Here is a 24,782-nt window from a genome sequence, read left to right on the forward strand (position 1 = left end):
ACATTTACCTTTTTCATCACAAGCCAATTTGGCTTGTATGTCAGATCTTACCAGCCAAACCTACACTCACTATAAGTCAAAGTGACTAGTAAGTTGGTCATTTCTACCAATCAAACTGAATTTTCGCCAGCTTTTGGCTGGTTGTTTTTTTTTTAGAGCCCTGGCCATCACTATGATGAATATCTCTCTGCTCATCTGCACTAACTTTGCTATGCTTGTTATATCAGCGTTTTCCCACACATTTGTATGTTGCTGAGTATGTCCTCTGTTGATTTTGACGCTTTGGATAAAAGCGTCTGCTAAATGTTATGTGATGTATATAATTTTTCCTCACTACAACCAAATGACAAGGGTTTTTTTTCTTCAACCAGCCTTTTTTTCATTTTTATCATGTCATTTGGTTTTCCTGCTCCCAGGTCAGACATTTTTGGATGTGCAGGCTTTAACCTGCCGGTACTCCTTCATCATTTTCCCTAAGGCAATGTGAAATGTAATGTAACATATATCCTTTTTCATGTACCTGAGAGTCGCAGGAGGAGTCATCCAGGCTGGGGCTGCTGGATCGCGATGACTCCGCTGAGGAGAGCTGTGAGGAGTGTTGTGACACTGAGCCGCACGAGGGTGCGCTGACGCCGACAAAGCGACCGGCAACACCTCCTGGAGTGCCGTTGCTAGCGCTGCTGTTGTTAGCTGCCACCGCCGCCAGCGACGACACCGCATTGTTCAGGAGGCTGTTGGTGGCAATGTTGCCACCAGTGCCAGTGCCACCACCACCAACGCCACCAGCGATGGGGACGACAGGTGCCGAGGAAGGAGGGGGTGGGAGGATGTTGTCCGCGATGGGTGCGCTGGAGTTTGGGGTGACCGATACTGAAGCGGTGGAGGACGGGGATGACGTGTTGGCCGCCGCCGAGACCGTGTTAGGCGATGCCACTGCCGACGCCACGCTACCGGAAGCTTGGGCGTTTGTTTGGGACACTGCAGCAGTCACCGGGGCAACAGCCACTGGAGCCGGAGCGGGAGGAGGAGCTGGGGGGTTGGTAGCGACCATCTCGAGCCGCGTCATCTTGAGGGGCGGGGGCGGGGCACTGAAGCTGCTCTCGTCCTCGATGAAGCGTTTAGGCGTCTTGATGATGCGCCGCGACACCGTGCTCACCACCGGCATGATGAACTGCCGAATGTTCTTTAGCGGCGTGCGACGCCGGCGCCTGATGATGCCCCCTGCCCCCGCGCCCGTGTCCATACCCCCCGCCGCCACCATGCCTCCCATGCCCGGCTGCCCCGCGTGCCCGCCGCCGCTGCCCTCCTTCCCCTCTAGCAGCTTCTTCTTCTGGGCGCCCTTCTTGGCGCGCTGCAGCAGCTGCTTGGCGATGGTGGCGTCGGTGCGCTTGGACGGCGGCACGATGCGCACGGGCTTGATGTGGCGCGGGCTCTGGCGGAGACCCAGGGGCCTGGCCAGCTTGGCCGAGGCCGGGGGGCTGTGGGGCTCCGTGGTGGTGGGATCCATCGCCTCTCTGCCTCTCTGGTTCTGTTTGGCCATGGAGGCCGAGCGAGACGTGTTAGAGGCAGCGGCGGCGGCGGCAGCAGCAGCAGCAGCAGCCTCGGCTTTGAGTCTCTCTGCAGAGGGAGGCCGCCCTCGTCTCCGTCTGGGCACCACCGGCACCGGCAGACCCTTACGCACCACGGCCGCCTTCATACGCGACTTCAGCGGGTTCATCTTCACGTCCTGCAGCCTCTTCAGCTTGGGCACCTGATAATCACAGTGATAATAATCAGAGTTGGGGGAAAAAAAGCAAAAAAAAAGAAATAGAACATTTAACTTATCTGAGTAACCAGTAGACCTGTCTACGTGTCTTACGATCAGCTGACTGGGTCTGCACTGTCTGTATCAAGTTTGTGGTGGGTCGATGTTAGGCTTTTAGTGTTTTTCAGTAACAACAGTCTGTCTACTTAATTAGGTACGATGTAGTAAATGGTGTAACAGCTATGTAACAGCTGTACTTACACCATACATTTTCTTTTACTTTTGATGCCTGCTATCGTAACTTAATTTGTACAGCACAATTCATACATGCATAGGTGTAGTTTATGGGCTGGATCGTAGGGACATGTCCATACCACTTCTCTGACTTATCTCAGAGTGTCCCCACCACTTTATAACAAATATAATGTGACAAAAATAACCCTGGACTATTTGTTGAGCTATGCTGGAACTAGGTGGCTAGAATATGTTGCCTCAATTTACCTTGCACACTTTCCCCTCTCGCTCATCCTCCGACGCTGCTGACGTGTGCTTGTGTTGGCCTAGCGTGGACTCGTTCTCGCCAACTCCGCCCACTAGCCTGGCTGACGAATCGTCTTGAGCGCTCTGTGGCCAGCTGTTCCTGTGGTTGGCCGAGGCGGGCGGTCTGCCCCTGCCCCTCTTCTCGCCCGTCGCTGTCGCCCCGGAGCCGGGAGGTCGGCCTGGCGGCCGCTTGGCCTTCTCTGAGGAGGCGCTGGCATCTCTGTGAAGGGGCGTGGGGGCGGATGAAGAGGATGAAGAAGGTGCGGAGGAGGGCGATGGAGAAGAGGAGGATGGCGTAGGAGCGGAGCCCAACCTCCCCTGTGCGTTCTGGGCAGACCTGGGCGGCCGCCCTCGCGGCTTCTTCTCTGGAGTCGCGGGAGCTGACGACGTGACTGGTCACACAAACAAACAAACAGACAGACCGAGAAATTTAAACAACGTGGAATAAAGCCTTTGTGAGAATCATAATACTTCAGATGTGGAACATGCAGGAATGATACAATACACTGTATGTGTGGATTATAATCAGGGCTCTAAATTAACTTTTTCCACCACCAGCCAATTTGGCTAGTGGACATTTTTTCTTACCAGCCAAACAGAAGTTCAACTAGCCATTTTTTTTCAATCTCGCCAAAATAAACTATGTGTTAGGCTAGTTATTTTTTTTAATTATGGTAATTTTGTTCAACAATTACACTATATACACTATATATAGGCCTGCATACTATAGGCCTATTATAGGCTGTATATTTTTTCATTATTTTTTAACTTGTGCTTTATTTTTAACTTTCATTACTTAGGCCTAATCAATTTGATTAGTTTTTGTTCAATTCCTCTGAAAACAGCTGAATCACATCACACAAGCCACTCACATAACAGACCTTTAACATACAGTAACCAAGCACACAGCCAAACTCTCCAAAACCTCACATACGCACACCCCAAGGAAGGAGAAGTGATGAGAGGAAAAGGAGGGGAGAGAGGAGGAGCTCTTCTCTTATCTACCATGCGCAACAAAATGACAAGAAGCCTAGTTTAACTAAAAGTAAATAGTATCACGGGAATCTTCGATTCCTTTGTTACTTCCACAGGTTCGTCGTTGGTTGTTTTTTGTTATTTGTTTTCTTTCCGATGGCGTGGGCTTTCCAACTTAGTTGCGCCAGGACTCGGAACATTTCAGAAGACAACTGAACTGATAGCTACGCTCACACTACTCTGACAGTCAGCTCTCCTCCTCTGCCCTTGTCGCTATTTCGTTCCACAACCACTCCTTTTTTAACGTCACTATTATTACGGTTACAATTACTACAAGCATTCACCAACACACAGAACTTTGCTCTAACCCCCGCCACATTCTCATCACTCGCACAAAACATAGGCATAATCTGCGTTAGTCATGTTATTGAAACGGTCAGGGCCTCGCTGCTTCAAAAAGGCAGCCTGTTACAGCAAGGTTCAGCCTAGTAATAATAGCAGTAGTGACGTTAAAAGGTTGTAGCGAAATCGACGAGAGCATAGGAGGAGAGCTGCCTGTCAGAATAGTGTGAGAGTAGCTGACAGAAGGCTGGTCGTCTGAAATGTTTTCAATGCTGGCGCGCGCGCAACAGCATGGAGTTGCCGCTTGCTGCACTGGAAAGCGCATGGTGGGAGGCTACGTCGTGACGCTAGTGTCCATGGGTAATGTAGGAAATCTCGCCTTAAGGGCTCTGCATAGTTAACGTGCGCACGTTCGTCATAGCAGCGGTTTACCGTTCATAATTTACTGTACTCGGGCGCTACTGGCCAAATTGGCGGGTAGGTATTTTTTTCTACTAGCCAAAATTAATTTTCACCCGTGTTTGGCGGGTTGGCGTGTGTTAATTTAGAGCCCTGATTATAATGTATGTCTCATACTGTATAATACAGAATATAGTATATAGTAAGGCGTATATAAGTACGTCCTGCCTATAAAATGCACCGGAATATAAGCCACACCCACTCAAATTAAAAAAGAATTAAATAATTGTACATATATAGCCTGCACCTCTGTATAAGCAGGTGTCCACATTGTAACGTGGGATATTTACAAAACATTCATTCTGGAGCTAACTCTGTTCTCTGAAAATCTATAAATTAGCCACATCACAGTATAAGCCGCAGGGTTCAGTTCATGAGAAAAAAGTAGGAGCTTATAGACTGGTATGTGGAATGTATGCACATGACATAGGCAACGTTGCTTTATTTACCTGATAACGTTCTTGTAGGACTCTGTATTCTTCTGCTTTCACTGACTGTGCCGAAGCCAAGAAAGGCATCTTCCTGCAAACGGAAACACAAGAGCTTGTTAAATCTTCATCATCTTTTTTCATCAAAATGATTCATTTGACAAGCTTCTTTTTTGTACAGACAGTACCCCTTATATGTCATTAAATCTTATTAAATACAGTATATCTTTGATTTATTTACAAGTGATTGGTTTGACATGACAAACGATTATTTTTCTAGTGTCCCTTACATATCAATAAATCTTTTTAATTTTTTTTTTTGATCAATTGAAACAAGCCATTTGACAGACATAACAGGTATTTTTCTAGTGGGCCAGCATCCCTTAGACGTCATTAAATCTTTTCAAATAAAACTGTCTGATTAATTGAAACAACCCATCTGACAGGCACAACAGGAGTTTCAAGTACAACAGCTTCAGTTCTATTCCATGTCAAAACAGTCTTTTACACATACTGAAAGCCCCCACCCCCAACACAGACACACAGACACAGACACACACACACACAGACACAAAGAGACACAGACGCACACACACACACACACACACCCTGAGAACGGAAGCACTTTACTCATTCAGTGTGATCACTATGGGTATTGTTATGACAAAAGCCCTTGAGAGCGAGTCGGTGTTACTGTAAAACCTTCTCAAATTGAAAGCATCTGTAATTAGCGCCTGCAAGTGCAAAAGCGTGATGCACAGTGAAAAAAGGTGCAATGTTAATTAACTTAACACTTGGAGTCAAAGATTGCATATGGTCCCAGACTTCTCTCTAAGTGTTGAATTAACACTGCATTTTTTTTTACTGTGTATAAAAAGGAGGGGGGGGCATATCCCCTCTAATGCAAAGCTGGTCCTTAGCTACTGATGAGGGTAAAAACACCCCCAACTGAGTGGCAGAGTGATTTAGGTAGTCATACACATAACCAGAGACCTCTCTCTTACACGCATGGCAGATTGATTCACCCAGTAAGACACGACCCCTGTTATGAATTAGCTGTTACCAGGAGGCCAATGAGCAGGTCATAATGTACGTTTTATTAAAAGCCCTGTAAACTGTCCTTGTGGTGTAGTACTATGGTAGCAATGTTTTTTCAGTGACTCTTACAGCGTTCCACTGGTGGAATGGCGTGCACTAAGGGGCTATGAGATAGAGAGATAGCTAGAGAGAGTGTGAGTGAGTGAGAGATAGAAACAGAGACAGATAGCGAGAGAAGCAGTTTAAAGAGGAAGAGAGAGAGGGAAAAGAAAGGGGTGTGTGTGCGTGTGGATGAGATGATGAGGTGACGTCATATCATCATCTCAATTTACTCTTCTCTTGCCTGTGTGCTGTTGTGTGACTTTGTGTGTGCTAGTTTAGATTGTCCTGCCTGCCCTGTCCTGCATTGCTGTGTCCATTGAGTGTGTTATCAGCTAGTCCCTATGGCAGTAACCACCCCCCCCCCACCCCCCTCTTCAACACAGGTGGAGACACGGAACACTTAGCTCTGGGAAGGTTCTGGGAAGTGGTGAGTCACATACACGTGCTCACACACGCACACACGCACACACGCACACACACACACACACACACACACACACACACACACAATCTACAAAATAACAAGTCCACTTTGCAGCAGCAGCTGCTACCGTGCTGTGTGACATGGGGCGAGTGATGATGTCATTGATCGTACGTGCGTGCTTGTGTGCGTGTGTGCGTTCCTGCGTGCGACTTTGGGAAGGGGCTTCCAAATAGAATCCGAGAAGAGAAGAGAAGACACACATTGAGTTTAGTGAGTGAGCTGACTCATTGCCCCCACCAACCACACTCACACTCACACATACACACAAACATACACACACACACACACACTTGGCGTTGACTGATGGCCTACTGCCAGAGGAAGGCCAGCGGAGACCCTGCCGCCTGTGTGTGTGTGTGTGAGTATGTGTGTGTGTGTGTGTGTGTGTGTGTGTTTGAGAGAGACCCTGCTGCCTGACAGTGACAAAAGACACCCACACTTCCCATCAGAGGTCACCGCCACCGGGCATTATGGGTAATAAGGAGGAGTGAAGTCAATTCCCCCTAAAGTCTGCTGTAATGGGTTCCCGACAGGCACGATGACATGAGACCCACTGAGACTTCCCACAAAGACACCAGTCACGGTCACGACTTTCAACAGCGATACAAACTGACTTTCAGCAGCACGACGACACGACTTAACATTACATTACATTACACTTAGCTGACGCTTTCATGTAGCGTTCAGTCATTTAGATAATAGTGGTTACAGTCCCTGGAGCAGTGTGGACGTCAAAAGTGGGATTCGAACCTGCAACCCTCTGCTCTATAGCCCATCTCCTTAACCACTTGGTCACAGCTGCCTCCCTGTTGTATTCATTAATACTCAATCACGATGACGGAAGAAAACTAAAGCAAAAGCAGTACAAAAAATGCTTTAATATACAGAGTACTTAAATACACCAGTATCTGAGTGGCAGAAGTCACTGCCACATTACGGGCAATAATAACGAATGCATGGAGAGGAGTGACATCACTTCCACCCTGAAGCCTGCTTTAATGGCTTCCCATCATGATGACATCACACTACCGAGACTTCCCACAAATATACTAACTGTAACACTCACGACTTTCAGCAGCGTGCCACGACACACAAGTGCTTTATGTTGTTTACAATCAGATGTGTACAGTAACACTCCATCACCATGAGGGGGAATGAGGCGTGTTTAGAGCGTTATCCCTTGATCAGGATCCATTATAAAAAAACAGGGTAACACTTTATTTTAGAGATACATCTATTAGCACTAATACATACAATGTGCCTGTATGAGTAACTTGTTAGGCATGTACAAAGCAAAATCAAACATTTGTTAGGCATGTATTACACGCGAATTTGCAAACTTTGCCATTCATTCCTGTGAGAGCCAACAGGAGCGAAGCGAAGCGAAATTATTAAAGAAAGTTTAATGTTATGCAAATGAGGAGCGAATTCGCCTGCCGCGGCCCGATCAAATCAACAACATAACAGTTCCATTCCATTTGATTCGCCGCGACGACCTGATGACGGTTGGATTTCGCCTCTCTTCGCTTCGCTTGCTTCGCCTCCTATGTGTCCCTACCGTTAGTAAGGACCTAGTAGGCCTTAGCGTTTGCTTAGTACATGCCTTACAAGTTACTTATGCAGGCATTAACATTGTATGTATTAGTGCTTATAGATGTATCCCTAAAATAAAGTGTGACCAAAAACAGAATTGGGACAAATTGTAGACATGCTGAAGTCAAGACGTAAAAGTTGCATCTCCTGGTAAAGGTAATAAGTGACTTCCTAATAGGAGCAATATGGTTCCATTTCTAGAAATGCCTCATTTTACACTTTCCATTGAGTTCAATAATTGAGTTCAACCCGTCTTGTACTTCCAGCCAGTCTCGGATTCTGCTAATTTTACCTCCAAGACAGCATATATAACTGAGTGTGTGTGTGAGACAAACCATGTGTGAATGCGAGTGATCTGTACAAGGGTTGTTGTATATGTTGTTGTATGCATGGTGTGCTTGAATGACACTGAAGTGTCATCCTCATCATCATCATCATCATCAGCAACAGCAGCAGCAGCAGGGATATACTAAAGCCATAGGGCAGAGGGCAGCTATGTGAAGGGTAGCCAGCTCCACAGCAAGGGACACTGAAGTAAAACACACAAGCGCCAAGCAAGCAAGCGGAGGCGGTCGATGCCAAATGCCAACTTCATGAAAAGGTCAATTACTGCTGACAGCTGATCGATTGGCTTGTCATGAGAGGCAGCAGAATTATAAGATGAGCCTCTCAATGTCACGCAGAAGAACTGATATCAGAACCCTCGTCAATGGACATGATGGCACCCAGCAAGGCAGAGAGAGAGAGAGAGAGAGAGAGAGAGAGAGAGAGAGAGAGAGAGAGAGAAAGTGACTGAGTGTGTGCATGTGCGTGCATGTGTGTGTTAGACGGAGCTTATAGGGGACTTAAGTGCTCATCAAGAAATGAAGTGTCTGTTTCTTGAGGGAGTGAAACGTCGATTTACATTTGGAGTTCCTCACATGCAGCTGCTGTGCTGTCTGAAACAGGCCAGAGAGAGAGATAGAGAGAAAGAGAAAGAGGGAGAGAGAGAGAGATGGGGAGGGATAGAGAGCTGCCGTGCTGTGTGCTGTCTGAAACAGGTCTGCGCATCTTTAACGAGGTGACTAATGCATGTAAAGAGCGAGGGCGGCAGGCGAGCGACGCGGCTGACTGAATTGAAGCGCCTGCTTACATTAAGTGATCTTTATTCTCTAATGAACCCCACTTACAGCACACTCCCCAGCACCTGGGGACAGAGAGAGAGGGAGAGAGAGAGAGAGAGAGAGAGAGAGAGAGAGAGAGAGAGAGAGAGAGAGAGAGGAAGGCAGGTGGAGACAGATGGGGAGGGATAAAGAAGAGCGCGAGAAAGACGGAAAGACAGAGGAAGCAGGTGAAGAGGTAGAGTTAAAAGAGAGAAAGAGGAAGAGAAAGAAGGAATGAAAGAGAGAGAGGGAGATGAACAGAGACAGAGAGAAACATAGACAGGGAGGGAGAGAGAGATACAGAGAGAGAAAGAGATACAGTAGACAGAGAGAGAAAGAGGCAGCTGGTTGCTGAGGAGGAGCCTAAGGCGATGCTGATGAAGGTGCCTAGGTGAGAGAGAGAGAGAGAGAGAGAGAGAGAGAGAGAGAGAGAGAGAGAGAGAGAGAGAGAGAGAGAGAGAGAGAGAGAGAGAGAGAGAGAGAAAGAGAGAGAGGATGCTGTTAAGGTGACAGCCAGGGACGGATTATAACTCCTTTGGCCCTGGGCCAGATGACAAGAAAGGTCCCCCTCCATGGGTGTTGCTACTGTGCAAAGCGATCCGGGGTTTTAGACCAGATGTTGTTTATGTTGTTAGGGGTATGGGGGGGGGCGGGGTAGTACTCTGAGAAAAAAAAATGAAAATATAGTTGTTAAAAGTGTGATTTTAGTGCATTATGAGAATGGATATAGTCTATCCTTGGGCTTCAGGGCCCCTTTGGCTCTTGGGCCCCTGAGTCTGGGCCCGGTAGGCCCATGTTGTAATCTGTTCTTGGTGACAGCAGCCTCTTCTCCTGACACTTGACACTTAGAGGGAAAAACACGGAGGTGTGATGTGGAAAGAGCTGAGCACAAAAACAACACTGGCAGCCAGCCTTTTGTTTATTTTTGTTTTCTTTCTTTTTTATGTAGAGGATCCAAGTCACATGTGAGTAACAGGCCTAAAGGTTTAGCTAGGATGCAAGGCACTTGAATCAGTCAGTGATGGATTGGTTGTGTTTGTGTGCGTGTAAGATATATTTTTTTGGTCTTTTCAACTTCATTTATGATGAGTACAGTGAAGATGGTGACAGGTAGCGAGTGGGGAGATAGACGGGGAAGGGCCGGCAAAGGACCCGGGGCAGGAATTGAACCTGGGTCGGCCGCATAGTAGATGAGTGCCCTACCGTTAGGCCACGGCAGGGCCTGTGTGTGTGTATTCTATGAATGAACGGATGGCACTATCAAACACCCAACCCCAATCGCAACCACCAGCTGATGATTCCCTGTATAATTATGATAATTACCGTACATTACATTACATTACACTAAGCTGACACTTTTATCCAAAGCAACTTACAGATATTGTTTTGCAGGGTATTGGTTACAGTCCCTGGAGCAATAGGGGGTTAAGTGTCTTGCTCAAGGGCACCTCAGCCATGGATGGAGGTGTAGCAAGAGGTCGGGTGGGATTCAAACCTACAACCCCCAGATTGAAAGACCAAGTCCCTAACCCCTAGGCCACAACTGCTCACTATACAGTCATGGCAGCATGTTCTGAATCAAAGAGCATCACCATCATCATAATCATAATCATCATCATCATCACCTCTGTAGTGCCTGTCCATTTCACTTGTCTCTATGAGACCATGAGGGACCAATCAGTGAGTCATGAAGCTGTGTGTGTGTGTGTGTGTGTGTGTGTGTGTGTGTGTGTGTGTGTGTGTGTGTGTGTGTGTGTGTGTGTGTGTGTGTGTGTGTGTGTGTGTGTGTGTAGGTGTGTGTGCGCGTGACAGTGAGTGAGGGTTTACATCCTGAATGGATCGCACTTTCGAACCCACAAATCCTGACAACAGCTCATAACAATCTGTAATATCCTCAACCGCAAAGCGTCATCATCCCCTTCCTCCACACTACTACTATCCTTATCAGAAAGAATCACCATTTCCTCTGTGTCCGTCCACTCTGCACACAGCACTAGTCTCTGGCGATGAGAGAGCAATCAGTGAGCCGAAGCCACCTGAGCTCTGGAAAGTAATCGATAGAGAGGGGGAGAGAGAGGAGAGAGGAGAGAGGAGAGAGGAGAGAGAGGAGGAGGGGGCAGGGATGGGGGTGGTACTGTCCTCATGTGCCACATGTGACTCCATCTGGGCTCCTGGAGCATGTGGAGGGGCAGGCGTAGCCTAGTGGTTAAGGAATTAGACTTGACTAATCAGACGGCTGCCGGTTTGAATCCCACCCTTTCACTTCCTATCTCCATCCCTGGATAAAGTGCACTTGAGTAAGGCATCTACCCCCATATTCCCTCCAGGGACTGTAACCAATACGCTGTACTTAAAATAAGTTGCTTTGGATACAAGTGTCAGCTAAGAGTAATGTAATGTGGAGGGGGTTACTAGCACAGTTCTGTGGATATGCAACCCTACAAAGAAGTCAACAGTGAAGATGAGAACATTGGAAGTAACATAAACGCCTGTTGCTTCTTTGTGCAGATGGACCCGCTGGCATTCACACTTTGCTGAAGGGACTCAACTACATCATAACAACATGGCTATGACTTTACAGAGAGCCTTAGGTAACAGATTAAGACTTGGTCGGTTATTACATTTTTGGTGACGAGTGGGTTATAACAGTGGCTTTGTGCAAAGGGGTTAAAGTTGGAGGACTTAATAATGGCCAGTAGGCAGGTGAGCCAGCCAGATTGAAAACATGAAAATATTCTGCAATAGCACGAGTGATTCCAATAGCTGGTTAGTGGGTGGGACCACCAAACCATAGACGTTGGTTCAAGCCACAGACCTAAAGTTAGTATACCAGAGTAAGTAGAAGTGTGTGAATTAGAAGTAGAAGTACAGATGTAATTACAACACTAGTATGATACTACATAGTTGAAACCTTGTAATACCATACCACTAGTGTTGTAATTACATCTGTAAGGGTACTTTTACTTCCACTTTATACAACTCTGAAGTTAACGGTCTGTGGTTCAAACTGCCTTTGTACAGCCTGAGTCAACTCTGCAACCAATCAAATGACCGTGAGGCAGGTTTGTCTTGTTTACTGAGGCTAAATAACCAGTTCAACTGCTGTTGAGATCTACTATACTGCACATATTTGCCAGTATGTTAAGATAGTTTCTTTACAAATCGTTTACATTGTTTGTTTATATATTAATATAGTATGTTTAAATTATAACCATTGCCAAGAGCTCACATGGCCAACCTGGCTGAGCGGCATTCTGTTGTCATCCAAAATTTGAAAGGAAAAACAGCAACCAATGTTGTTGTTGTTGTTGGCTTAAATCCCCTTTGGCCTAAATGCTACCTCTACTCATCATCTGTTTCCAGTGGGTTGGCTCCACATGGACAGCTGATACGCTAATAATATATCCATCAGATCAAGACAAGTGGCATAACAAAATCTGATCACAGTCAGCAGAAAGGGGCATGAACTTGCTTTCCCTCTTTTATGTCACTAGGGGAGTTTCACTGCCTTGTAGAGCTCAACACCAAAGACCGCACAGGACAACACACTCACAGGCACGCTCGCACACACACCTCCCACCTCTGCACAGCTCAACACCAAAGACCGCTCAGGAAAACACACTCACACACACGCGCACACACACACACACACCTCCCTCGTCTGCACAACTCAACACCACGGTGGTTAATGAGCACACATTGCTTTCACACTGCCCCCTCCGTATTTGCATGTGTGGGAGAAGTTCAAATATTATGTGTCTATAAGAGACTGTGTGTGAGTGAGTGAGTGAGTGAGTAAGAGAGAGAGAGAGTGTGTGAGAGAGAGAGAGAGAGAGAGAGAGAGAGAGAGAGAGAGAGAGAGAGAGAGAGAGAGAGAGTCGCAAGTCCGCTGATATGTCAACAACATCCTTCTGCTACAAGCAAGGCATGGATGAGACACCCACATGCAAATCAGAACATCGAGTTCCACGCTCATCACACACACACACACACACACACACACACACACACACACACACACACACACACACACACACACACACACACACACACACACACACACACACACACACACACACAGAACCAGATGCAGACGGTGTGCCATGTAAACATTCCAGCCACGCCACCCTCGTGCACACACAAACACACACATGCCACCCTCCCTTCAAAGTAGCGGCCTGTGCTCACGAGCCGTTATTCAAGTGCTAAACACAAGACACACACACACACACACACACACACACACACACAAGGAAACACAAACACACACCAACATGCGCGCACACACACACCAACATGTGTGTACACCCAAACCAACATGCGCACACACACAACAACATGCGCACACACGCACACACACGCACGCACACACGCACGCACGCACGCACGCACGCACGCACGCACGCACGCACGCACGCACGCACGCATGCACGCACGCACGCACGCACGCACGCACGCACACACACACACACACACACACACACACACCTCAGCCCTCCATGTGAGGAGGAGGAGGCAGCGGAGCGTACAAACCCCAGTCTACTAAACCACATCCTGCACACAGACACACATACACACACACACACACACACACACACACACACACACACACACACACACACACACACACACACACACACACACACACACACACACACACACACACACACACACAACTGCAGAGACGCAGCCAGGCAGCCAGGCTGCTGAGCCCACTGCAACATGTAAATAACATCCTACAGCATGGCAGAGCTCGGCACAGCAAAGGGAAAGAGACTCCTATCACATGGCCACACTACATAGTGTAGCAGGCAGCCCAACAAATCAAGCAGAGAGAGAGAGAGAGCGAGAGAAAGAGAGAGAGAGAGAGAGAGAGAGAGAGAGAGAGACAGAGATAGAGACAGAGAGAGAGTCAGGGAGAGACAGAAAGAGAGAGGGGCAGAGAGAGGCAGAAAGGGAGAGAGGGGGGCAGACAGAGACAGAGAGAGGTGTGCAGACACTCCCAACACATTCCCACAGCTCATCAAAAAAGAAAGGAACAGGAGAGAGGGAGAGAGACAGAAGGACAGATCAAGAATAAGAGAGATGGAAACAGACACACCCATATGCCCTTAGCTCATCAGAAAGAAGAAGAGAGAAGGAACGAAAAAAGAGAGAGATGAGGAGAGAGGAGACAGAGAGAACAAGAGGGAGATACAGTAGACGAAAGGAGGGAAGAAAATAGAGAGACGGAGACAAAAAGAGAGAGAAAGAGACAGGGAGAGAATGTGCGAGAGACAGACCAAGATAAAATAAGAGAGAGATGGAGAGGACATACGAGAGAGAGAGAGAGAGGAGAGAGAGAGAGAGAGAGAGAGAGAGAGAGAGAGAGAGAGAGAGAGAGAGGAGATAGATAGAGAGAGAGAGAGAGAGAGAGAGAGAGAGAGAGAGAGAGAGAGAGAGAAGCAAAGCGGTAAAGGGAGCCCCTGCAGCGTGTAAACAGTATCTTGTGATGCCAGAGAACAGAGGAGAGGAGTGGAGTGCGAAATGTAAACAACCCCTTTGCTGGCGATCACAGACTGACACATCACTTCTTCTTCAACGAGCAGCAACCACACAGCACTGCACTCACCCAACTCACCCAACTCAACCCAATCCAACCCAACATGTCAGAAAGAACCCACTGCCTGCACAAGAACCCACATCCGGCTGAGCTACACCCCACAGACAGAAACAATGAAAGAAAAAAAGAAAAAGAAAAAGAAAAGTTGTTTGTGTGTTTATCTCTGAGAGCAAGAGAGCTCAAGGTACTGGCTGCTGCTGTATTATTGCAGTGCAATGAACTGTGCATTCAGAGGGGGATGTGATTTGTGGCGACACTTCTAAACAGTGTTGACAAACTAAAGAACACATTACATGTAGTACAAACAATAACCCACATCCAAATGAGCTAGACTCCACACATAGATGTGCACATATAGGCACGAGGTGGTGCTAAGGCACCTGCCCCTTTGCCCTACGGTACGTGCTTAAGGTACGTTTTTTGTCACAATGAATGTAAGGCAAGGCAAGGCAAGTTTATTTATATAGCGCATTTCATACACAGGTGCAACTCAATGTGCTTCACAAAGTTTACAAATGTAAATGAAAGGAAGGGAAGAAAGAAGGAAATAAATTAGAGTCAAAAAACATTTAATGTACTGTGGTCCATGTTGACATGATCATCTACAAATTCTTGACGAGTAAAAGTGTGTGATAATAATATCCCAACATAATGTATAGCCTCTATAGTCTAGTAAGGCAGCTGGAAGTTTCACATGCCCCCCACCTGAACCTCAAGCACCTGCCCCCCAAGATGTCTGTGCACGCCACTGACTCCACAGACAAAAAAAGGTTAACAACTTGAGCTTGGGAGTTCAAGCTGCACGATTTCAGCCTAAAGTATGCAGAGTGAGACAGAATGAAGGTGGGATGACTAGTTTTTGTGATCTTAAACATCAGCTCTAAACAGCAACAACCTGGCCCAATATGTCATACAGAAATCAGTCAATGCACAATAACCCAGACCCCATTGAGCTGGGGTGCATTTCTCAACAACATTGTTGCTTTACGTTGCGTTATTTATGCAATTTCCCATCGAAAACCTAGCAAGTTGCTAACTGGTTAGCAACAACGCTTTCGAGAAGCCTGGTCCTGGACTCCACAGACAGAAACACATAAACAACAACAAAAAACGCTAACAACCCGAGCTTGCGCTTTCATCTTTGAGACCAAGCTGCATGATTTCAGCGTTAAGTATGCTGAGAGAATTAAGGCGGGATGACTATTTGTGATCTGCGACATCACTTCCAAACAGGGTGGTAGTAACTTAATGCAACCCAGTAAGTCATAAAGAACCCATTCAGTTCACATATAGCCCACATCTGGATATGGCTTTACTCCACAGACAAAGACATAACAAACGTAAACAACTCAAACATGTGCTTTTATCTTGGGAGACCAAGTGGGTCTCAATCTACTCTCAATTGAGGCATGCTTCCACTGTCATACAAGTGCTGACAGGATGGAGGTGGGAGGGACGACTATTTGTGATTTGTGTCATCACTTCTAAACAGAGCGGCAGCAACCTAACCTTACAGCGTGCAATAGCCCACGTCTGGCTATTGCTAAGCTTCACCAAGACATCTATCCTTTGAGACCAAGGACATAGCTCAATCTCTATTGACATGATTTCACCGCAGACAGAATTGTGGTGCGCCAACCATTTGTGATTTGAGACATAAGGTCAGTTTGGGTGGCAATGACGACCTAACCTACATGACATATCAGAAAGAACACATTCAGCGCATAATATAACCCACCTCCATCTGAGCTACACTCTACAGACAGAAACACAAAAAAGAAGCTTGTGTGTTTATCTTTAGAGACCCACAGAGTTCAATCCACCCTCTCCACTGCTGAATGATTTCACTGCCATACAAGACAGTCAGACAGACAGAATGGAGAGATGACTAGTATGATCTGTGACATCAGTTCTTCACAGAGTAGCAACAACCTAACCCAATGTGTCAGAAAGACCCTATTTAGTTCACAACAACCCACATCCAGCTACTGCTAGACTCCACACACAAACTCTGGAAGAAAAAAAAGTAAACAATGCAGGCTTGTGCTTTATCTTTGAAACACAGAGATCTCTATTGCCGCATGATTTCACCTCCATACATAAGCTTATGCAGACGGAATTGAGGCGGGATGCTTACTTCCCACTGGGGAAGAGTAAATAAACAGAGAAAGGGACTGCTTGAAGATAAGGATAGTGAAATAAAGGCAGCAAAAAGATGGGGGCTAGAACCATGATAGCTAAAAGACAGAGAGATAAAGAAAGAGCTAGAGACACTGTGTGTGTGGGTGTGTGCGTGCGTGTGCGTGCATGCGTGTGTGACTTGTGTGTGTGTGTGTGTCAATTTGTGTGTGTGTGTGTGTGTGTGTGTGTGTGTGTGTGTGTGTGTGTGTGTGTGTGTGTGTGTGTGTGTGTGTGTGTGTGTGTGTGTGTGTGTGTGTGTGTGCATGTGCTGGGTGTGCACGTGTGCGTGCATTCATCCACTGTCTGGTTGTGCCCTGGTTCATTCATGAAAGCTTTTGGAAGCAACAGGAGAATACAGAACCAGCACAAATAGCCCCAGAAAGAGAGAGATAGAGAGAGAGAGTGAGAGAGAGAGTGTGTGTGTGTGTGTGGCGGGGGGTGTCTAGTCTAGTAGTATCAGATGACATAAAGTCTCTTGCTCTTTCAGCTGTCTGAGTGCATGTCAACAAAAGGCATGGGATGGGAGAACTGGACAGCACTAACGCCTTGCCCTGCCCCACAACACCACACACAGACACACACAGACACACAGACACACACACACACTGCATTGCCTTCTGCCACAACACAACACAGAGACAAATAAATACACACACTCACACACAAATGCCTCGGTTTGCCCCACAACAACACAGAGCACCACACACACACACACACACACACACACACACACACACACACACACACACACACACACACACACACACACACACACACACACACACACACACACACACACACACACACACACACACACACGACCGGACCAGACCAGACACCACCACCTGGGTCACCAAACTGCACTCACAAACAAAAAAGGAAAGGAATGGAAGGGCATGGAAGAGAAAAGGAAAGGAGAAGAGAGCAGAGGAGAGGAAAGGCGGGAACAAAGCTGTCTATATGGGGGTCATTCGCCCAGAGGGGCCCATAAAACAGCCACCACACTCAGGGGAGACAGGGGGAGAGGGAAAGCTGTCTCTTTTTTCTATCACTGTTGTCTCACTGTGTGTATGTGTGTGGCTGTGTGTGTGTGTGTCCAGTCAGTGTGTGTGTGTGTGTGTGTGTATCCAGTCAGTGTGCTTTAACTGAGCCACCAGTTTGTCTGTCTGCACCACACTGATACCACTAAAGAGGATTCCGTCCCCTGAGCTGAGCTCTCGTACATTCGGCCCTAATTCAATTCACTTATTACAGCTTAATTACTCACCGCTCCTAACAGCAACCGCCCGCCTGGGATGTGTTGTGTATTTGGCTGTTCTCTAACACTTGACTAAACAGCTGCGCCCCCCCCCCCCTCTCTCCCATTGTAACCTTTAGCGCTGTGGACTTGTTTGTTGTTGTTGCTGTTGTTTTGTTTTGTTTTGTTTTGTTTTGTTTTTTTTTGTTGGTGTGTGCCTCAGTCAGAAGCATGTGTAAACACACCAACAAATCCAGGGATGAAAGGCAAAACAGCTTTACACACACACACACACACACACACACACACACACACACACGCACACACGCACGCACACACGCACACACACGTCCATTAGCGGGGATGCTGGAAGAGGCGTCTGGCGCGCATGAGAGACTTTCAAGAAAGAGTGAAGGAAAGGGGGGTGATAGGCAGAGGGAGAGAAGAGGAGGAGGAGGGGAGGGAGAGGCAGACAGACAGACAGACAGAGACAGAAAGGCACAGACGGACAGAGAAAAAAAGAGAGCGCAAACGACAGACGGACGGACAGAGCGGGAGGAAATGGAATAAGACAGAGAAGACACACAGAGGGAGAGAGGGAGAAAGAAAAGAGAAAAGAAAAGAAACAAACAAGAGATCCCCCCCCAAAAAAAGCCCTATCAAAGGCAGGCACGGTGCCGGCGCTGCATGGTTTCATAAAGCCAAAATAAAGCCCCGTGGATGGGAGGCCCCCACGAGCACCCCAGCCTCCCAGGGGAACGCTGCGGAGGGGGTGGAGGGTAGTGCTCTTGGTCTTTCTCTTTCTTTCTGCCCTCCACTTCCTCTCTCTCTTTCTCTCTCTCCCCCCAGTTTTGTTGTCTTTCTTTTCAACTCTCTACTCCCCCCACTCTCTCCATCTATGCCTCTCTCTACTTTCTCCATCACTTAGTTCTTTCCTCTTACTTTCTGACATTTCTCCAAAATTGACTTTGTCATTCTCTCTCTCTCTTTATCCCTGTCTCTCTCTCGCACACACGCACAAACACACACACACACACGCGCGCACACACACACACACTTTCTAACCCCTCTTTCCCTGACTCTCTCTCTCTCACTCACCCCTATACTTTCTACCTCTTTTTCACTGACTCTTTTCTCACTCTCTCTCTCTCTCTCTCTCTCTCTCTCTCTCTCTCTCTCTCTCTCTCTCTCTCTCTCTCTCTCCCATCCACTTCCTCTTTGTCTCTCTGTCCTTTTCACTCCATTCTTCTGCGTCTGTTGTAGGCTGAGGTGGTGGCGGTGGGGGGTGGGGGTATTGGAGTAAAGGGGGGTGCTTGGGGTTGAGTAGGGGAGTGAAAGTTGCTCTCCATTCAGCCCCCCCACCCACCTCTTTGATATCCGCATCTGCGCCTGGTCCACCCCGCCTGCCAGCCAGCCAGCCGCGCGCGCCTCACACAAGCCCAGGAATAAAAGCAGACACAAAGCTTCCTGCTCCTGCCCCGCATGCCGTCTGGATTGGGGGGGTGGGGGTAGTAAGTAGTGCTGTGCGTCTCTGTGCGTGCATGTGTGTGTGTGTGTGTGTATAAGACTGGAGTTGGGGGTAGGGGGTGTGGCGATAGTACTCTGTGTGTGGTGTGTGTGTAGAGAGAGAGAGAGAGAGAGAGGCTGGGCTGCATGGGTCTGGGAGCTTCTTTAGAGAAATAGGCCAAACACCTGCTGGACTCTCCTCTCCTCTCCTCTGCCGGCTGAAGGCAGTGGGGCAGAGCGGAGCACATGCTTCCCTCTATTCACCAACACCCGCCCCTCCTCTTCTCCTCCTCTCCTCTCCTCCCTCCTCCTCCCCCTTTTTTCCCCTTGCCCTAGCATTTGCATTTGCTACTGATTATGATCCTTTGAAGAGACGGGGCCAGATCTTTTTAAGATGTGCAAGCAGATGCTGAATTGTAACAGTAGCCTGCTAGGCCAGGGCGGCTGGCGTCAGGGCTGTAGGTAGGCAGGAGGCAGCATGCTGGCCTGGGCTGCTGGGATGGGGTCCTCCTATAGTGTGCTGTAGTGCTATAGTGCCTCTCCTCCTGCCTCCAGGCTTTTCAACACAGCCTGAATGCAACTGGTGCCAATACTAACACACACACACACACACACACACACACACACACACACACACACACACACACACACTAGTATACAGACTACAAAATTGCAGATCAAGAGTTAAAATATCAACACGTTATAAGCGAACTGTACAAGCCACCAACCAAAAAAAAGTTCAAATACACTTCATGTAATCTTTGAATCTTATATTCAACAGTATGGATAGGGGTTTAAGTGTGTAAACCTGGTAAACAGTCAACAATAAGCCATTTGTTTTTGGGGTAAATGCTGACATGATTTGGTAGGCACACAAGTTCCCATTTCCCTGTCTGGTCAACATGCAGGATGCTCCACAATGTAAAAGTGCATCTGGGCTAAGAGCAGACCACACAACAACACAGTACTTTAGAGACAACACAAAACACAGCCCTCGGTCCTCAACCATCATGACAGAACTGAATGAGGCTTTTTGCATGAGAAGGTAAAACATCTTTTTGCGCCCCAGTTCAAGATAACTCTATTGACATCTCTGTTGAGACGAGACCACACAACAAAACACAGAAGTTTGTTTTGTTGACAAACTGTGTCAAAAGTAAATGAACACATTCACAGACAATTTATTTAGCTGTGTAGTTACAGAAGTGTTACAAAAGTATAGCCTTTATTTCCATTCATAACTAAACACACTTTGTCAGATACCTTTGTTTACTCTGTATTCCTCACAAAGTACACTGACTGCATTGCTTATGTCCTGTCTTAAAAGTCTCTTTGGATAAAAAAGTCATCTGATTCTTGACACATTTGTAGGTTGTGCTTGGTTTGGTAATATTCTAGAAATAAATGTAAGTCAAAGGCTTGTTTGGTAAGCATTGCTACTTTCAATGCTAGTCAGTCAGCCATTTGTCTGAGATGTGCTGAGCTAGATAAAACCATGTATAAGTGTAAAGTAAAAATGTAATTTATGACGTGTAATGTGATTGTTAAAGTTTGCTTGATGATCATTCTGCTGTCTTTGCTAGCCATAGGGCTGGGCATGCTTTCTCTGTCCTACTGTACATAGGCTGTGCTGTGCTGTGCGGTGCTGTGCTAGGCAAGGGGGCATGGAGCTGGGCTGTGCCTTGCTGCGCTAGGAAAGGGAGGCATGGGGCACACTGGGCCCGTTGGCCTTAGTTTGCTCCCTGAGCGCAGGGCTGGGAGATGAGCCACACAATCCAACCAGACCACTAGCTGCTGCTGCATCACACACACACACACACAGACACACACACACACACACACACACACACACACACACACACACACACACACACACACACACACACACACACACACACACACATCTAACCACTGCCACACACACACACTATGAATGAAATCACCCCGCTTGCGTCTGCAACTTTTCCCACTAGCGGGCCGGCGAGCTCCGTTAGGCTTGTTGGCCCAGTCAGGGATGGGTTGATGGGTTCTTTTATGTCCACAGATTTGGGGTCATGCAGGTTTACGTTAGATCAAAGGCATGGCTTTGTATGACAGTAAAAGGCACAACTGAGTAGGTGATGGTCGGGAAAACACTACTGATTGTGCCTTAATTGAACTGAAAGTTCAGCTTTGCTCTCTAGTCGTAAGACTGTGGTCTGCATGTTGCCTTTAGCCACATGTATGCATGTCGCATGAGATGACAGATATTCACCAGATTTGAAGAACATTTAAGCCCTGGCACACTCAAGTGAGTGGACACATGACATGGGTATGAAATGCATTCTAAATTACTGCTCGAAGCAAATTACTTCTTTTAGAAATCCATCTTCAGTAAGAAAATCTATTTGTTTGATTTGTTTTTTGTTTTTTAAAGAAAAATACCTCGTGATGTCATCAAAGTAAATAATGCATCCACGTGCTAACCTTTCATTTTTAAAAACATCTAAAACAAAATGTGTTTTGCGAATTGGAAACGGATTATTTGCATGTGCCTTTAACCGTCCTATGGCATGTTTTGTCATGCCATATCTTGAAAAAAAACACCACCAAAACATTGCACTCGCCTCATACAGTATCATCATAATACAGTGTCAAACAGCACCGCCTTGCGCTTCTACTGCTGCGCATGATGGTGGGAAGGGAAGATGGTTGTAAGCACTAACACACCCCCACATAATTGTGTCACTCAAACGGCGCGGTGTTATTGTAACATTGACTGCCACACCGCCTGCCTTCAAACTACTCCTTCCATCCAGTACAACAAAACGTTTCACTCAAGGAATTTAGAGCTCACCGTCACAGTTTAGACGCCTGTAAGACGATAGCTCATTCACATTATCCTGTGTGGCCGTCTCTGAAATTATTTTGGTACTACGCACTGTGTGAGGACGAAAAAAACATGTCCACCTCCCATTTTCCTATGCATCAGCAATAGCTTTGGTGGCTAACACAGTTGCTGCCGTAGATAGCGTGGTGCATAACGGGGCCAAAGAGAAGACCAACTATACAGAAGGAGACCCTTAAGCCAAGCGTGTGATAAAAAAGACACAGGTTCAGATTTGCTGGCTCTGCATATGAAAAAAGCAGCGCCACCAGACTATTTGATAGTAGAAGATTGCTAACTGATGATGCCAGCTAACGCTCTTTGCCCGTAACTCAGAAGTCATTCTATCGAGCGAAATAGGCATCCCATGTTAGTTAAGAAACGTTTGTTTTCGTTCCTGTATACAAGCAATACAATAGCTTCATAAAGTATCGGGAATGACTATATTTCCCCAAGACAAGCCCTGGCCTCCAAAACTAAAATAAATAACAAGTTAAATAACATTAGCTCCCAAACCCTGTACACTAAAACCGCATCGAACTGGCACGCGCATAAGAACATTATTCCAATTTCGGTGCTTGCATTGCACAATATGTTGCCTAATTCTGAAGTTCTGATACCCAGCATTATAGGGATATGGGATGTTTTGGGTTGAGGTACATAGTCTGACTGAGGATACTTCTCTGTAGCTAACGTTAGCTGTGAAACTGAACACGCAGTCACTGGATAGCCAGTTAGCCAAACTTAGCTTATGCACACCAGGTAGAACTTCCCACTAAATCATATTTCAAATGGTAATACTACTCTACTTTAACAATGTTTCGTGCAAAGCCCTGTGGGTGGTTTTCATCACGACGGCTGATGATTCGTCATGAACTAAGTAGTGAATTTTTGTAACTTTGGTGGTGCATTGCCTTGCTGTCAAAACCAAGGCAGTGACACACACCTCTCCAGAAGATGCGCTCAGTTGCAGGCTTGAGAACTGAAGGGTGAACCAAGATAAAGTGTCTATGTTGTGGCAAGTTTACTTAACGTCTAACTTGACAGGTCAGTCTACTACAAACATCACATCGCCTCTGCTTTCGAATAAACTGCGCGTTCTTCAGGGTGCTCGCAAGAAACCAGACTCGGCCTGTAATTAAGCTAACGTTACAGCGTAACGTTCAGTGTTATTACCGACTGCTTGTCAACCCAGACAGTAACATAAAGCGCTGCCAATATCACCACTGTTAGCCAATATTAGCCAGCTGAAGAAATGTCTCCAGCTAAGTAGCCCACTAGCCAACGTCCCTGCAAAGAGTCCTGTCCCCTCTGAGCAGAAAAAAAACAGCACATGGATGAGAGCATGTCACTAGATTTGTGTCTGCGCTAGGTCCTTCAAGCCACACAAGTTGTTACAATGTAATTACGCAAGCTGTTGTCAACACTGTGTCTTGCCACACTCTGTAACAGAGTAGCTATGTGGAATTTTAAAAACCTCAAGTCAGCTAACGCTGGCTAGAGCCAAGGCTAGCGTAGTTAGCTTGGGGTCTTGCTTACCTCCCCACTGCTGGAGCCGCTTGACTCCCCCAAAACATCCCGAAATTTCTGCAGGTTCCTCTCGATTGCAGCGGAGACTTGCGCCGCCGCATCGAAACCGGGCCTTGGCCCAAATGTACTTGTTTGAGCCCCAGTATCATTTCGGAGGGACGCGGTGACCCGGATTCGGCCCGCTCTCTTCCCGGTGCCCGAGTTGGTGCTCCCTCCGGGCCGAGCAGGGAACCGCCACCGACAGCTGTGCGCCATTTTACACTCTGCCTGCCCGTCCGAGGATCAGGGAACTCAGTGGGCGTTACCCGAAACCTGCACTTTCACAAATCTGACACAACACTCAATACGAAATTATGACCTATCCATGTTTTGGGGTGGGAAAAGTGTAAACCCCGACTACGAGTTTCTTCACGCTCTTGTTCCAAAGTACTCTTCTGAATATCATATACACGTTCCAGGGCATTGCCCGGGAACAAAGATATAGAGTAGCAAATTTGTATATATTTTTGAAAGTGTTGTGATGTGCATTATGCTAAGGAGGAGTCAGATACAAAGTAGGCCTAGGCCATCTGTATAATAATATTCACTTGCTTCAAAATAATAATTATTTTTAATTCACATTTGTTTTATCTTCTTATGAACTATGTCGCCTACTTTTAAAATTATTTTCAAATTTCCAGTCATTACTTTGTCATTACCATAATTGATGTTTTTAATACGTTGCCACAAACATCCTTTGTTTAGCAATATTTTTGTAGGCCTATAAAACAATAGAAAATATACCACACATAGCCTAATCTTTTTTTACAGCTTTGCTGTCATTTACAACAAGCAGTTAAAAATGTATAATCTACTTTTTATGCAAAACCTATGCAAATGTCCCTAATACATTTGATATACACAGACTACCAAGAAGGTGGAGAATGCGCGCACATCAGTGGCACAGGTGCTGGACAAAATAGAGTAACTGAAATAAATGATAGAAGTCCGCAACACTGTTAATGCTCCCAGTG

The 24,782-nt window shown here is 46.7% G+C and overlaps 1 protein-coding gene across 4 annotated transcripts in view; it reads right to left on the reverse strand.

Annotated features, from left to right (window-relative positions):
• kmt2a (lysine (K)-specific methyltransferase 2A) overlaps window positions 1-24,031 on the reverse strand; it is a 67,284-nt gene extending 43,253 nt beyond the window's left edge. For all 4 annotated transcript variants that reach the window (XM_063207442.1, XM_063207444.1, XM_063207443.1 and 1 more), the window contains exons 1-4: window positions 23,779-24,031; window positions 4,510-4,582; window positions 2,246-2,676; window positions 521-1,750 (exon numbers count right to left, since the gene is read on the reverse strand). In XM_063207442.1, the coding sequence (XP_063063512.1) occupies window positions 521-1,750; window positions 2,246-2,676; window positions 4,510-4,582; window positions 23,779-24,024 (1,980 nt within the window). In that variant the 5' untranslated portion in view covers window positions 24,025-24,031. The remainder of the gene's footprint in view (window positions 1-520; window positions 1,751-2,245; window positions 2,677-4,509; window positions 4,583-23,778) is intronic.
• Window positions 24,032-24,782: the final 751 nt, after the last annotated feature.

This window comes from Engraulis encrasicolus, chromosome 9, assembly GCF_034702125.1.
Source record: "Engraulis encrasicolus isolate BLACKSEA-1 chromosome 9, IST_EnEncr_1.0, whole genome shotgun sequence".
NCBI classification, from domain to species: domain Eukaryota; kingdom Metazoa; phylum Chordata; class Actinopteri; order Clupeiformes; family Engraulidae; genus Engraulis; species Engraulis encrasicolus.